Source organism: Dermacentor andersoni, chromosome 1, assembly GCF_023375885.2.
Source record: "Dermacentor andersoni chromosome 1, qqDerAnde1_hic_scaffold, whole genome shotgun sequence".
NCBI lineage: Eukaryota > Metazoa > Arthropoda > Arachnida > Ixodida > Ixodidae > Dermacentor > Dermacentor andersoni.
In genome coordinates, this window is record NC_092814.1 from 95,414,940 (window position 1) to 95,431,030 (window position 16,091).

General features: G+C 46.2%; 1 protein-coding gene across 1 annotated transcript in view; it reads right to left on the minus strand.

Moving 5' to 3' along the window:
• LOC126543282 (ubiquitin carboxyl-terminal hydrolase 10-like) overlaps positions 1 to 16,091 on the minus strand; it is a 105,238-nt gene that overhangs the window by 55,121 nt on the left and 34,026 nt on the right. Inside the window, exons 4-6 of the mRNA XM_055061803.2 lie at positions 12,094 to 12,257; positions 2,615 to 2,770; positions 1,975 to 2,256 (exon numbers count right to left, since the gene is read on the minus strand). Of these exons, the coding sequence (XP_054917778.1) occupies positions 1,975 to 2,256; positions 2,615 to 2,770; positions 12,094 to 12,257 (602 nt within the window). The remainder of the gene's footprint in view (positions 1 to 1,974; positions 2,257 to 2,614; positions 2,771 to 12,093; positions 12,258 to 16,091) is intronic.

Sequence of the window (16,091 nt, forward strand, 5' to 3'; positions counted from 1 at the left end):
CAAGAATGCTCGTTGCCCACGCGAGCTTGGGAACCCATGCTATTTTTCGAGTTTAGGGTCTTTGGGTTGACCCTAATGCAAAGACCCAAGGCTGGCTTGTGTTCTGCACATCCTCAGTTGTGGCCCGCTCTCTTCTCTGGGCCCCAATTCTAAAACTCTCTAGCGACCAGAAACAACATCACACTGGTGGCAGACAGAATAAGATGCCACAAGGGCGAAACATGATGTTCACTTCAGATTGCCTGCAGCACAAGCGTGCATACACTTCCAACAGCACGAAGCTACACGCGCTGTTAAACTGATAGGTGAAAAGGCTCATCAAAACAGGGTTGGAAGCAATAGCTGTGAATGCGATGACCCACAAGGAGATTTGCTGGTACTGTAAGTTGAAACTTGCCGGCACTTTCAAGTGACATAGGCAGGTGAGTACAGTGTGGAAGCTGCCGTAGCAGGCGCCTACTGCTCTCAATCGCACATGCCTTGCGCCTTTTCTTGTTCTTTGGATCTAGCAGCCGGAAAACATACCGTGTTTACAAGATTTTAAGTTGACCACTTTTTTAACATTGGGAAATCTGAAGTGGGGGGGGGGCGTCGACTTACAATCGAAACCAAAACATGGCACCGCCAAAAAAGCGAGAGCAACGGGAGCTACAACATGGTTACAATTTTATATTCGCTCAATAGCCCTACCCGTAGCTTTTTCGCTATCCCGTGTGTTTGTTCGCTTTCCGGAAGGGTATTTCAACATTTTTGAGAGTTTTACAGTGCACACAACACTCATGGAGGGGGGGGGGGGGGGGGGGGGGGTGTCAATAGTTGATGGAAGCGCCGCTGTTCCATTTGCGGCGGCACCCTCAGAAGGGCGGCGCTTGCGGGGAGTATCGGTAGTTCATGGAAGAGCAGACACCGCTCGCGGGTTTCTCTTTACCTGTTGCACTTAGCTTTCTCTATAGTTTGACGAAACGCATTGGTGTGACGTGTTCCACTTGACTGCCGGCTATGTGCTACTTCTATGCTTCCTCAGTCGTCATGAGTGCTCCAGGCCCACTAATCATTCGGCACTCGTTCACAGCAGCGTTCAACAGGGCTGCCATCCTTCACACCGAAGAAACAAATCGCTGCGCAGTGGGCCGCAAGTTCTATGTTTCTGAACAGGTGGTGCAAGAGTGCCGACTGCAGCGAAGTGAAATTTTCACCTGTGACAGCAAGTGAGGAATTTCCCAAATGCCGAAGTCTGGACGCTTTCCGGAGCTGTAGGCTAAGCTTGCGGCGTACGTCGCTGAAATGCGCAATCGGTCCCTGCCAGTGTAGTGCGACATGGTCGTGAAACAAGCCCGGATCTTCGCCTTTTAAGGAGCTGCTCCGCCGTGAGTACGAGTGGCTGGCGGCAGAAAACCGCGACCAACCGAACCTGTCAAAAGAGCCTCCCTGACAGCTGCGTGGTTGGGTGCATACGGTGTGGGCTGCTATTCCACAAGATGTCGTGGTGCGGTCGTTTGCGAAATGTGAAATTTCGCTGGACGACGCGCTGTGCGACCGTAGCAACGATGACGATGACAGCACTAGTGAAGACAACTAGTCCAGTGACCATGTCAGCTACTAATTTTCTTTATCGAATGCGCCGTCGGGTATGCTCTTTTTTTTCCTGTCACGCAATATAGGGGGGGGTCGACTTACAATCGTGTAAATACGGTACATGATCACAGCTTGGCAATCTACTGAACGTTGGTCCTGATAAATTGTCACGAATGTTAATGTTGGTGCCAAAAGATTGTGTTTTCTGAAAATATATTAGCCAGTAAAAAACAAGAACTGTACTTGGCTGCTTTTTGTGTTCTCAATAACAAATGTTTGTGCCAAAAAATTGTACGATACAGGATCATATCAATGAGGTTCTACTGTATAAAATGTATTCTCTAAACCAAGCGAAATCACCCCCATGCAGTTAAGCAATTGGGCCGCTGATATACTTGCCGGGCTCAGAACAGGTGGTTCAGCATAATGTGCCGCTGTCACTGGCTCGCCAGCCATGGTACTTGGAGCTGCCATAGCAACGTGTGGTGGAGGCGGGGGCGAGACCATAGCTGTAACAAATGGAACTGGATGGTGGCCTTGGGCAGGACCATAGAAAGGCTGTGCTGTCCCAACACACATGTAGTACACAGTCTGGGGGAATGAGTAAGGAGAAAAACCACTCTGGCCACCAGCGTAGGTTAAGGGCATATGACGTACTGGCTCCCTCATCCGTTCCAAAACCTGGAAACATAAAAGAGGCAACACATTGAAATAGGGTCAGTGCACCAAATTTGAAAGCCAAGTCCTTCCCATGCCTCCACCCTTCTGATACTGAATGAAACCACATATTTTAACTATAGTCCTACAGTGAGATTCTGGTGCAACTTCACCAGAATCATAGAAAAATAATTTGTGTTTACATTAGCATAAAAAAAAAAAAACCTAGCCCACTGGACATGGAACTAGTAGAAAACTGAGCAACCGGCATGTGAAAAAAAAAAAAAACCCAGGTCATCATAAAAACTAACGTGTAGATACCAGAGCACACACACACAATGCCAGTGTAGTGCAAACAAGTTGAATGATGAACCACACCTACCTCCACTGTAGGTGGATGAGCTGTCAGGTCAGGTCCAGAACTATGGTGCATCCCCTTGTTCCTGTGATGGCCTCTGCGACCTCCAGATCGCTTTCCTATTCCCTCCAATGGAAAACCAGGTTGAGGCTGGTGCTGCTCACTGAAGTCGCACACCATCTAGATGGCACAACATACACAACACCACTATTTTTTTGGGGCTTCTCAACACAGCAAAACAAGAATGAGACAGGCATTTCAAATAAAAGTGATCATTACAAAGTTTGGCAAATGAAGTAACAATTAGCAGGGGAAGCTGACAAGGGGCAAGGAGAGCTGCACATTTTTTCATCTACAACCTCTGCAAGGCTGACATGTCATACAGTTTTTCCAACAATGTTCCATTTTTTAATGCTTTCCGCCCACCCTCCAGGTTTTAAATATTGGTCACCCCATAAGGGGGGATCCAGCAGTTTAAAACTAGCCGAGTTTATGTATTTCAATGTGCTAATTTTAAATATACATTCAGTTGTCTTATGAGTAAATAACTTTCTAGAAGTTGGAGAAATTCAGCTCTTTTGCATAATTTGCTTGGAGGTGAGCTATTTACTCAACTGTACACGGAATAACAAAAATTGACATACAAAAATGATGTGAAACTAACAGAGTGCAAATTAGCAACAACTTAGCTCTGACCTAATTTTACATCACATAGGAACATTCTCAACTTAAGAGACCGAAACCAATCTAACTACTTAAAAAAAAACATTTAAAAATATTTTTAATAATTGTAAGAAAGTTATTTAGTAAATTTGCACTCTACACAACTTTACCTTTCGGGGGAAAAAAAGAAAGATTACAGTGAAGCAGAAGATTACAGTAGAAGCAGAGATATTGCACTTCAAATATGGCATCATCATCAAAATTGTGGTTTTGAGAAAACAAGAAAAAAACATTCCACAACTGATAGTCGCCAACCGATAATTGGACACCTATAAAGCGGACATACTCGGTAATTCAAACAGCTCCGCGGCACCGCCAACGGCTTATAGACAATGCGTATGCAAAGACTACCTATATTTCAGACAGCCGCCAGGTCTACATTCGATTATCTGGACTCCGTCAGTGGCTGTAGCGTACGCCAACTCTGCCACCATTATCTCCTCTAGCAACCTCGACAAGACATCAAGTATGGCTTCAGAGAGGCAAGGCATCAACTATGATCGCAGAAATTGCACGGTAGATGGTAATCTCTGAGGCCTTGCTTTGGTCGGAGCCCTACTCCTCAGATATTTGAATGCAAATGCAAATCTTGGAGGCTTTACCTGAATTACAGGTCGCATCAACATCAAGATCACCACATCCTCGGCCGGCTATTGCGGCAATCCTGCGCATGGCCTGCTATAGCCATTCTGTGCTTGCTTGTTTAGTTTTGAGTTCCAGACAGCGCTCTGCTGGCTCCAAGAACTATTTCTCGTGAACTTATCGACAGGTCGCGTCGAATGGTACCAACGCAGGTGGCCTCGCAGTCCGAATGAGCCCGACTCCACAACTGAAGAGCCTCAACTACCGCTTACCACAACGAGCTCAAATGTGGACATCACTGATGACCTGCTAGGCTGTGGTGTGCCGATTTTTGCCGATGTTACATTTGAGGACTTTGCAGATGTTGACAGCGTGGTGTTACCTGGTGCTGAACTGAACGATGACGAAATAAATGAGCAAGTTCTCCCACCACCAAACAGTGGCTAACTCGGATGATGGTGTGCTGTGTGCTCAGGAGCCTTCACATGTGCATCTGACTCGAGCCTTTGCAGTACTTGCATGGGTATACAGCAACAGCGAAAAACTGGCAGAAATACAGGCGTACTTGGTTGCTGCATCAAAAGCCGTCAGTAGGCACCAGGTGAATAACCCGGGTGCATCGTGTCTCTGTGCTTTCGTTCCACCCTTTTTCAGCACACCCAAAGTTGCACGCCTCTTAGTAATGCGAGGCTGTGCCCCAAGTCCTTCTCTGCTGCTCTCTCAGAGCTAGTTCTTGACTAATTCATGTTGAGTTCCCCAAGGATTGCTGCTGCTGAATGCTGGTTGCCCGTGTTGAACTGCAGGACAGCCTCAGCCACTGCAGCTTCCATTGCAAACAGTGATGAATGCTTCTCTTTGGCAACCAAACTCTAGATCACAGATTGAGAACTGTCATTGAGGTTCCGAGTTTTCCCACATTGGCACCTTTCCAGCAGGCTTCTATCAGATAGGCACTTGTACACAGGCAGTAGTGCTTTAGCTACATCCTTGCGCAAGTTGTACCAGCATTCTGGCACAGGTTCTCCTCTGGCTGTAGCAGCATTCTGTCGGCACAAAGAACGCTCACAGTTTTGGCAGAGGCTGTGGTTAGGGCACTCGTCTGTGGATGCGATGTGATGGGAAGTTGCCATCATAGCACACTGCATGGCATCCACATCCCCTTCATGCGATTTGAGAGCAAGCCCATATACAAGCAGACTTTTGTTATCAGATGAACTGCCAACCTGCTTTTGCCTCCAAGACTTTGCCCATCTTCAGTCTCATACTTTTTCACCAATTTCCGAAGTGCAGTGGCCATTCTCATCTGCAAATAGTTGACGCAGTCTTCCTTTTGTATTTCAACAAAATGACATGTTCTAGCTTGCTTTATGGCTCAAAAGTACGACTGTCACCATCGCACAAGATAGTTGTGTAGCGGAGGTTGTGTTTCTGCAGGGATCTCTGAAATAAAATGAGGCGTGTTTCCACCCCCAACTGCCCAGACTTGCTCTCGGCATTTTTCTGGCATTGGTGCGTTTCTTTCTGGCTTCATAGCTCTCGGAGCTGGGCTTTGGGGCAAGCCTAATGATCCCACCTTTAAATTTAAGTCAATCTTTTTTGAAGTGCTATCATTATGTGAGTAAATACGGTAAATTGGATTACAATTAAACCAGGGTGTAACGAAATTCAAGAAAGACTGCAGTATTTCGTTATATATAGCTTCTCTTTACATGCACTTTCACGTGAACACCAGGAAGTATCATGCAAAAACAAAACCAAAATAGACTGATTTCATTTCAGGTGAGCTCACCTCTCTAACATTTATTCAGCAGAAGAAACTGCGCGATTTTAGCTTATTTCTCTTGCATGATTGACATCAAGCAGTGCTCCAAAGAAGCGAAATCATGTAATGCGGCTTCATCATCATGGTGCGCCGACGGAACAGCCCAAAACATCCAACGCGTCCATAACCTGTCTTGCGGAAGACAAGGCAAAGAGCGGATCTGCCTCTGATGCACCTTCTTCGTCTCTGCAATCTTGGAAGATTTCAACAAGCGCCACATCGGACATTTTCTTCAGTAACAGGGCATCCACCAAGTTGACATTTCCAAATTCCCCGAGTTTTCCAGGTTTTCCCTGAGTGCCATCGCAAAATTCCCTGAGTGATGCAGAACTGTGTTTTATGTCAAGACGAGCTGAAACCATATCACCCAACGCTGTCACTCTCTAGTCGGATACAACTTTAAAGCACGACAGCAGATTGCCTAGGCGACTAAAATAGTCCCGCTCAAAAAATCTTGCTCCTGAAACGCGCAATTCTCGGTATATATAAGGACTTTTGAATTTTGATGACTGCTTTAGTAGAGCTCTCACGTGCTACAGCACATGCCAGATAGAGACAGAAAAATAACCCCATGCCTTCTACAACGCTGCCCGTCGTCTGCTCTTTAGCTTCATTGCAAGTGAAAAAAGTAGAAAGAGCAGCTCTGCATGGCTTTTGCGCTTGTTCGCATGTACATGGCGTATCTACTACTAATTTTCCAAGCTTAAAATGAATCAGTTGCAATTGAAAAAGTACTTATATAAAACAATGCATTTATCGCTGAAGCACATAACTGACGCGACTTGGCCCAGTTCGAAGCGCAGGCGGCCATCTTCTTCATCGGCGGGGTCACCGGCCGTCCGGCTCATGACGTCAGTACAGAGTGCACTACCACTGGTGGATGCCCGTGTGCATCCGCGTCGGAGGAGTAAACGCCCCCCTTTTCTAAAGTTGTATCCGACTGTATTAAGCAAATGAAAAAAAAAAAAAAAAAAAAAGGACCTAATCCAATTTCAATACAAAGGAGGGGTTAGTAAAATGCACAGCAAATAAAATGTCTTAAAAAAAAATGGAAATCTAGTTGGACATTCTCAAGTACAAATAAAAAGGGGATGCATACAGAAACAAATATTTTAGAATATGAGCTATTTTTATCAACTGATAGCAAGCTCAGTGGTACCAAACCCGAAATTTTCACAATTGACATTCTCTCTCCACAACTCGTAAGTCAAGCTCAACTGTCCTCACATACTCTCAGACCGCGCACGACACCTCAGTATTGTTTCACTGCTTTAAAGTTTGCTTTGGTTTGGGTGAGGGACACCTGCATCTCGGCATCAGCCTACCCCTTGTTTTTTGAGCTCAGGCTCCTTCAAAGAAGCGGTCGCATACTTCATTCCCCGTTCATTCCTCAATGTGCCAGTCCTTTCTGTTCTCGTCCTCCTTTCACCGCGTGTTTGCCCCACGGACCATATGAAGCGTACTCTTGGTGAGTTTACAGTCAACGTACAATTATCCGGGCCCCCTAGGGGCCGCGAAAACTTGTGCAAAATCACGAAGCTCGAAAAAATAAATGCATGTCTTTTACTGCCCTTAAGGGGGGACATGGGTTGTGGAGATTATTTCCTGCATCTTATGGCCAAATCTGATGAAAATAAACAAGCCTAGTTAGTTTTTTGTGCTGATTTCAAATATGCAATAATTTTTCTTGTAGGTCCATTAGTTCAGGAGATTGACAGTGCTGCCATTCTATTGTTTCCGGAGACAATGGAAAAAGAACTGCTCAGCAGAAGGTGAATATTATTGCATAGCTAGATACTATAATGTGCAATAACTGCAATGCTGTAAAAAGTTTTCAAATGAGATTCTAATTACCCATTCTGCAGGTGATCAAAATTCTTTCCTTGACCTAAAGCTACCACATCATAAGAAAATTAATAAAATGGAAATATACATGTGCACAAATATGAAATTCTGCTCTCAGCACTTTGTAATATGCAGATTAGGCTTCCTGCTAAAGAAAGAATTAGTGCTCTAGCTGTTCTAGATCATGAGATATCACTTCGACAGTCTAGTAAAGTGACCCAAAAACATGTTTTGAGAAAAGTGAGAAAACATGCAAAACCCTATTTTATTCACAAATTTACAGCTGGAACAGCTCAGTAGGCACCAGGCATGTAGTCCTGCTGACTCCCAGCACCTGTGTGTCGCTTTTTGAGGGACTGGCGCAAATCTTCTGATGCTTTGCGCTTCTTGGCTGATGCTGCCACTCGACGCCTATCTTTCTCTGCCATGCAGGTGCGACTTTGCTCGCTTGGATTTAGACATAGCTCTTTAATTATGTCCTCCCTTGCATTGCCTGCTTTGAACTTTAATACTGCCTCTGCCACAGCAGCCTCCACCATGAATAAAGAAGCGTGGCTGTCTTTTGGCGCCAGTGCCCAGATCATCAAATGCAGGCTTTCATTGTTATTTTCAGTTTTCCCACGCTGGCAACGTTGCAGCAGTTTCTTATCTGAAAGACGTTCATATATGGGACGTAAAGCCTGACAAACATGAGGAGGAAGCTTTCGAGGATGTTTTGGAACCGGCTCACCCTTGGCCGCTGCAGCATTTTGCTTGCACCAGGAGTTTGGGTCTGATGGACAAAGTGTGATTAGCCACATCGTTTGATGTGATGTGATGATATGTGGCCATCACTGCATTTTGAGTGGCATCTACGTCTCCTTTGTGGGTCTTCAGAGCCCATCCATAGTATGAGGTTAACTTGGAGATCAAGTCTGCTGTCAAGCAGCCCTTTCCACCAAGACTAATGTCCAGGGCCTGTGTGTTTTGCCACGAAGTTGCGGAAAGCCGTCCCCATGCGCTTTTGCACATAATTCACGCAGTCCTCTTTTTCAATCCGGATATACCCATACACTTCATCATCTCGTAAAGCTAGATAACTGCGGCTGTCGCCATCACAAAGCACCGTTGTACAGTGCAGTCCACTTATAACGATATCAAGACGAAAAATATGATCGTTATAACCGATGATCGCTATATCTGGACTGCAGTTATTAAAAAAATAAATAAAAAACGCGGAACATACCTTTGCAGCTTCGAATTCGCTACTTGCTCTAAAGAATAGATGATGTAGAAAGTAGGTCGTGAAAAACAAACTTTATTTCTAGCGCCAATGATCGTGTCAAGGGTTAGGCGCGCCGAAATAGTCCAAAATTGCAGTTGCTGTTGCGGCTGCTTCAGCTTCCCAACCGCGGTGCGCGTGGATTCCAGCTGCTGCGCGAAAATTGGCGGCAATCCTTTAGCATGCATAAAATCAATTAAGGAGTCGATCGACGACAGTGCACTTTGCATGGACATCGAGGTCGGGGTCAAGGAGCCACTGTCAATCTCGTCACTGTCGCTGCTGCCGTCGCCACCGTCGCACAACTTTGCCGTCTGTCGAGACAGCACATCTTCGGCGATCGCCTCGTCGGCGACCTCATCGCAGAACGAGGCAGCACTGTCTGCAGTCAAAAACTCCACCATCGACGCACCACCTGTGTCACCAGTAGGAACGAGCTCCCAGAGCTCGGTTATGTCAGCGGCTTCCACCGTGTTGGTCTCAGTGGGTTGGGGAAGTTCGTCCTTACGCACAAAGCCCGCCTTTTTGAAGAAATTGGTGATGAACCACTGGTAAAGCGCTGGTACAGTGTGTAAAAACCACTGGTACAGTGTGTAAAAACATCGAACTGAAATGAACGCATTTGAAGTTTCAAGCAAATGTAGCTTTTGCTGAAGTGAATCTACAGCAATACAAATGGCACCATTTTGAAGCTCTATGTTTTGTAAGAATGGCCATACTAAATGTGTGACTGCACACTTTCAAAATAATAGCACACTGGCCACTGAACTAGCACAAGAAACTTTATTAGGCACCATGCTCTACAAAGAGCATGGTGCCTGGGTTTCAAACCGAGGTGCAGAACTCTGTGTGGGCATGAATATAGTTCCAGTTGTACATGCAGGCTGTCTGATTGATAGCAGTCTCCATTACAATCAGTGAGGCATTTTTTTTTCATTTGGTAGAATTGACCATGTTACTGAATGAAGCCTCTGAGTGTAAGTAGCCTTCCAAGTCATCTTCACCTGACAGTGGCTGTGGAACTTGGGATCAGAGAGCCAGTGATAGATATGCAGCTGCTAGGTGCTTTCCAGAATTTTACTTTTGTATGATGCCTCAATCACTTCTGCAGCCAGGTGTGTGCCAGCTCAAGGGGCCTAGTGAATAGAGCTCATGATGAGGTTCTCTTTATGAAGGGGTGGTATGATAGATATTCTTACGAGCTATCGTGACAATATGATAATAGAGTGAACGCGCAATGGGGTGCTTGGTTGCGAGTCCGAAGTGCCGATGTGCGAAATGCATAGCTGCAGATACAAGGAGCCGACGCGCGATGTACTTAGTCGCGCAGTTCGAGGTGCAGACGCGCGAAATGCCTAGCCGAGGGCTCGAGGAGTCGACCCTCGATGCGCTTATTCGCGCAGTCCAAGGTGCCGACGCGCGAGATGCCTAGCCGCGGGCTCGAGGAGTCGACCCTCGATGCGCTTATTCGCGCAGTCCGATGTGCCGACGCGCGAGATGCCTAGCCGCGGGCTCGAGGAGTCGACACTCGATGTGCTTATTCGCGCAGTCGGAGGCGCCGATGCACAAAATGATTAGGTGACGGTCTGAGAAGTCCGCGCGCAATGTGCATGATCGCCGAGTCTGAGACTCCCTATGCGCAAAATGTTAAGCCGCGTTTCTGAGAATTGCGTGCGCGATATGAATGTGTCACGAATTCGAAACACCGACTGCTGAAAGGCTTACCCGCATGTCCGAGGATTCCGCACGCGAATCTTGGTCGCGAAGTCCGCGTCGCCGATGCTCGGAATGCTTAGCCGAGAGTCTGAAACATCTACAAGCGTAGGGATCGGCCACGCTACTGCGATGTCCGCGTAGCGCCCGTTTTGACACGTCAAGATTACGGCGAGTGGAGACGTCAAACTCGCGAGGTGCAAAGAGCCGAGCAAACGACACCAGCACCGGACCAATGGCGAACCGCGCTGGAGTCACGTGGCGGGCGTGGCAAATCGCAGACTCCGGCACGACCCTCAATCATTTGCTTTTTGTGTGCTTGTTTCTGTATGGAGGAGATTGCTGAAGTGGCCGATTTGAAGACGGAGAAATGCGCTTTCCAACGAGACCAAGATGGCGGCGCTCGGTCGCGTCGTTCCGGAGATATTGTGGCGTGAAAAACGCTGTTCTTTCTTGATTTCCACGAGATTTTTCGCCACCTTGGCTGATAAAACTAATTTTTTTGAGCACTTCTAAGTGGTTTAGAGTGATGATATTTGGGTATCAGATAGAAAAAGGGTTATAGAAACTGAAAATGTTATTTTCAAAAAATCTAATTTTTGGCCATTTTTCGCGATGTAAAACCCGCGTCTTCCCTTAACAGGCACTCCACACGTATGGCACTGTCGTCGCAGTTGTTCCAGAGAAAGTTCACTATGTTGTCTTGCTGCTCAGCGGTGTGCCATGGAAATGTGCAGTTTCAAGTCGCCTTTGCCACCGTGTACTGACGTCGCATCCACACGTACAAAATACATAAGGTTCTCCTTTCCTTGATGTCCAAAAGCACGGAAATTCAGAAGTATAAGATTGCAATAACGCCTGCAAATACCTTTTCTTGGGCCTTCATAGTGCCATGGTATCAAGCACACAAGGATTGTAACTTTACACGGTGCACCGCAACAGACGATCTAGCCAACACTAATCATACACACAAGCAGCAACGCCTTGCAAGCAGCAGCAACAAGATGCACCATAGAGGAAGGCGTGCTGAAATGCAAGAGCTACATTGGCTGCGGCTTTCGTCGGCTTACTAGGCACCGTAGTCGGCTGCTTAGTCGATGATACCGATGGTGCTATTGCAGCCCTTGTTGGTGATGCTGACGATTACGATGTGGCTTTAGATTTCGTAGTGCCGGTTTCGCAAAAAACTATTATTGTGCGAAGAGAGACCACTTTTCGTGAGATATCAGACAGTGATCGTACAATCGTAAAGTTAAGTAAAAAATCTGGAGTCTCCCGGGCGTATCGGGAGGGTTGGCAGGTATGCTAATGTCACAGGCTGACAGCTTGAACTGCAAAGGCTCATGTATGCCTACAGGTTAATGTGCCCTATGGTCACTTTGCGTTGAATAGCGCAATGCTTTTTCACAAAGAGCAGAGATTGATGTACCAGTGACCGGAAGCATTTTGAAAGGTTCGGGATCTTTGTAAAACCACAGCAATCAATTTACAAGCATTCTTGCGATTGGTACTGAAATAAGCCTAGGTGCTCTAAACTAGAAAAGCTATGCCACTTACCTCCTGACTTATAACAGGTGGATGATGGTGCCCTGGTGAATACTGGGCTGGTGGATACACCTGCTGAGGCCGCAGGTAGAGTTGCTGCAGTTCCAATGTTTCCGGCAATGTGCTGGCCAGGGCTGCCTCTGGGCCCAAGGTGCCAGCACAACTCAGAAGACCCGCTAAGAGTTGGAGGGAAAACAAAAAACATTGAATTTGATTGCATTACAGGAACAATACAGTCTAACCTCGATATAACGAACGCAGATATAACAAATTCTGGCTTATGTCAAACTCCAACTGAAAATTTTTAACTACATGAATTTATTTCTTTTTATAGTAAACCCTCTTCAATGGATATACGTAATTTTTTAGGGCTCGAGCACGACCCCTTTGGGAGCAGACAGACGTTAAGCTTCTCCACAGCACAGCGGCAGTTTGCAATGGTGTGGCAAGCTCTCAAGACCGGCTGCTGCCATTTCTACATTCACCACTACAGCGGCACTAAGCGTAGCCGCATAAATGGTAAACGACGAGGCCGACTTGACACGTCGCCATTTCTTCTTTACACTGGTTGACTTTGTGCACGTGTGTTTGGTATTTCTGCTATTTGCATATAGTTATGTGTGTTAGGTGGTCTGCAGGTTGCCAGTATTGTGCACTTTGACCATGGCGGGAAACGTAAAAAAAATGGAATGCGCTAACATAGGCGACGAATCTTGCAATTATTTGGCCGGTTGAAAGAGGAGAGAAGAAATCGGCCGTTGCTGAAACGGAGATAGCCCGAAGCACATTAAGCAAAAATCTCAAATCGAAAAAAAAAAAAAAAAAAAAAAAAAAAAAAAAAAAAAAAACGAAAGAAGATTGAGGAGAACAAGGTAAACATTTCAATGCACGCTGGCATTGAAATGTTAGCTTGGCCACCCCAGTGCACCCTTCATAGAGCGGAAGCAGGACGCATCGAGGCCCTGCTGTTAAACGTAGACAACCAGATAGAGAAACCAGCTGGACTCTGTGAAAAGTTCACATTAAAAGAACATTGCGGGCGTGCAATCGCGTTGTCACAGTGCATAAAGCAGCTAACAAAGCATACCAACTCTGACCAGCAGACGTGCGGGCAGGTTGCTGATACACCAGAACAGGAAACGAGCAAGGAAAGCAGACAGCGCAGCCGCTGATTCTCCGCATTATTCACTATATGTCACTTCCACCGGGCAATAATGGTGGCATTTTTTTTTTCTTTTTCGGTATGAAAAACATCAATTTTTTTTTGTTTAGCTCTGTGACACATTGACTTGTATTTCAAGCTTGAAATTTTGCACAGAGGCTACCTCATGTCTAAATTATCTGAAACTGGGCTTTTTACGCAGTCGAAGATTTCGTTGCAGTTGCCCTTAAGGGGTAAATGACGTAAATATAAAGCGCCGTGAACAAGTCCAAAAATGGTCGATGCCGTATATTTACGGCGGCGTCTGTACGTTTAAAAAGCGCGGCAATTTCCTAACTTTTTCTTTTCTGTCATGTGCTGCCACTATGTGGGAATTCAGGGAATTTTTCTCGCACGCCTCCCTCTCTCGGTTTTTGTTGCATGGCTTGTTTTAGAGCTAGTTTGCTCCCACCTGCTCCCACAAGTTTGCTCCGTGTCTATATACTACTGCAGAACTGATAGTTGGGCGAGTTGGTACGAATTCATAGTAAAATATTTTTATGCGCACAATTTACAAGGACACAGTGAAGGGCTCGTGTGTCCCCCTTCACTGTGTCCTTGTCAATTGTGCGCGCAAAAATATTTTACTATATACTACTGCTCACGCATTGGCGCACGCGCAGGAGGGCGGCAGTTTGAGTTCTGCTCCGCGAGCGGTTTTGGCTTCTTGCACTTGCAAAACTGATCTATCTTGTTACTACAGTCAAACCTCGATATATCGAACACGGATATATCGAACTATTGCGTATATCGAACACTTTCTATATCACGTGGAAAATCGCATGCATTTTTAATTTTTTATTTCGAACGGGGCCGGATGTAAAATGGATATATTGAACTCCGCCGCCCCAGACCAAGTGCGCTCTGTTGACAGGAGGCGAGCTTTCCCGCAACACCCTTGAAGATAGCGGCGGCGCGATGGGCGTTCCAGATTGCTGCGTACGATAGCTGCCCACATCGGTTGCGCCGAGGGCACCATTTGAACGTAGCGGCGTACGCACGCGGCGGCTTGGCGCGGCCGTGGCTTGGCCACGTTGGCTAGTTTGACAACGTCAACGACACATGCGTCTCGGTGCTGCCGCTTGTGCTACGCCAGTCGTTGTGTGTGTGTGGCTTAGGCCTGTCGTGGTTGGTGTGATGGCTGCAAACGCGAAGAAGCGGACGTCCCTGACATTTGCTGCGAAATTGGAAGTGATACAGCACGTTGAAAATGGAGAAAAGAAGTCGAGCGTCGCCGAAGCTTTCAACATCCCATGGAGTACTTTGAGCACTCTGCTGATAAACAAGAGTGACATAAAGGCCAAGGCGGAACAGAACCAGCACCCAGGCACGCAGCGGGTGCGCAAAGCTGCCTTTAAACAGTGGAACAGTGGTGGAGCTAACAGACGTGGAGATCGCGGCAGAAGTGACTGCTGAGTGGCCAAAACGGAGACGCTGCCGAGGCTGATCCAGCAAGCGCTGATGTTGCCCTGCTCCCGACTGCAACTGAGGCTGTAGCTGCTTTGGCCGTTGTACGCCGCTACTGCGGCGCAATAGAAGACACTGGACTGTCTTGTGGACCGTTTGGACTATGTTGAGGACGCCGTGGTCAAGCACGCGGTTGCCAATATGAAGCAGGCTACGCTGCTTCAGTACTTTCAGCGAACGAAATAAATACTTTGTTTGAAGCTTCATGTGAGCATCTATTGCGCCATGATTGGTTCATTGATTGATTTGTGCTAGTTTTTAACGCGTTTTCTATGTGATTTTATATATCAAATTCTGGCTATATCGAACTATGTTGCGATCACCGCGTTGTTCGATATATCGAGGTTCGACTGTAATCGGTCGAAGGGCGAGCGCCTGTCTCTCGCTCGTTTAGTGCTCACAGGGGTGCGCATAGGAAGGATGCCGCCGTGCATGCATTTCCGTTGCTTTTTTCTTTTTTGGCACTCTCCAAAACTGATTGCCCCTGGTTGGCGAGGTAAGATGAAGATTAGCGGAAGTTCGTCACACGTTTTGCTTTTTTGACGAGCACACGACCACAGTTTTCTTGAGTGCACGCACCTACGTATTTCTATTACAGCTATCAATGTACATATTAGTGTAAGAGCAGGAACATTTCAGCCTTGCAAAATATTCTCATGTGCACATTTTCAAAGCCTTGAACTATGTGTATCACAATGCATCAAATTTTTAATTCTTACAAATTTATTTCCTTTTTTATTGTCATTCATGAATGAAGAGTACATATATACCAACTCAAGATACTTTTTCTCACTTTATGGTCACCCTAGAAAAATTACGGTAATATTTTTTTCGAAATAAGTCCCGAAGAAGGTTCGGAATCTGGGGAAAAAAAGAAAGAAAAAAAAAAAAAAACCTGGGCGGTCGCATCGCATATGGCGAAAAAAATCTACACTCAAAGGGTTAAAGGGCGCCTCACCAGGTCTGGCCATCTTGAGCTGACAAGTGCAGAGCATACAATGCGCGATAACGATTGTGTCCGCAAATTATTACATCGCTACACGCTGCGGAAATACCTGAAATTTTAAACCGAACGCCCTTTTCCCTTCTCCTCACGGCTGGCGCACTCCCAAGCTGGAGGATGACGTACACATGCTGGTGCATCTACATACATTTGTTTGCTGTGACGTCGCTTGTGGCAACGAGTGATTTCGAAAATTATTCTAGGCTACATCTGTTTGTGTAATGTGTTGCTTGAATACACGAACTAAAGCTTAGAGAGACAATAAAACTCAAAAACCAAATGTCTGCACATTTTTGTTTTACTTTGCACTGCAGCAAGAGAGATGTACAGTAAAACATC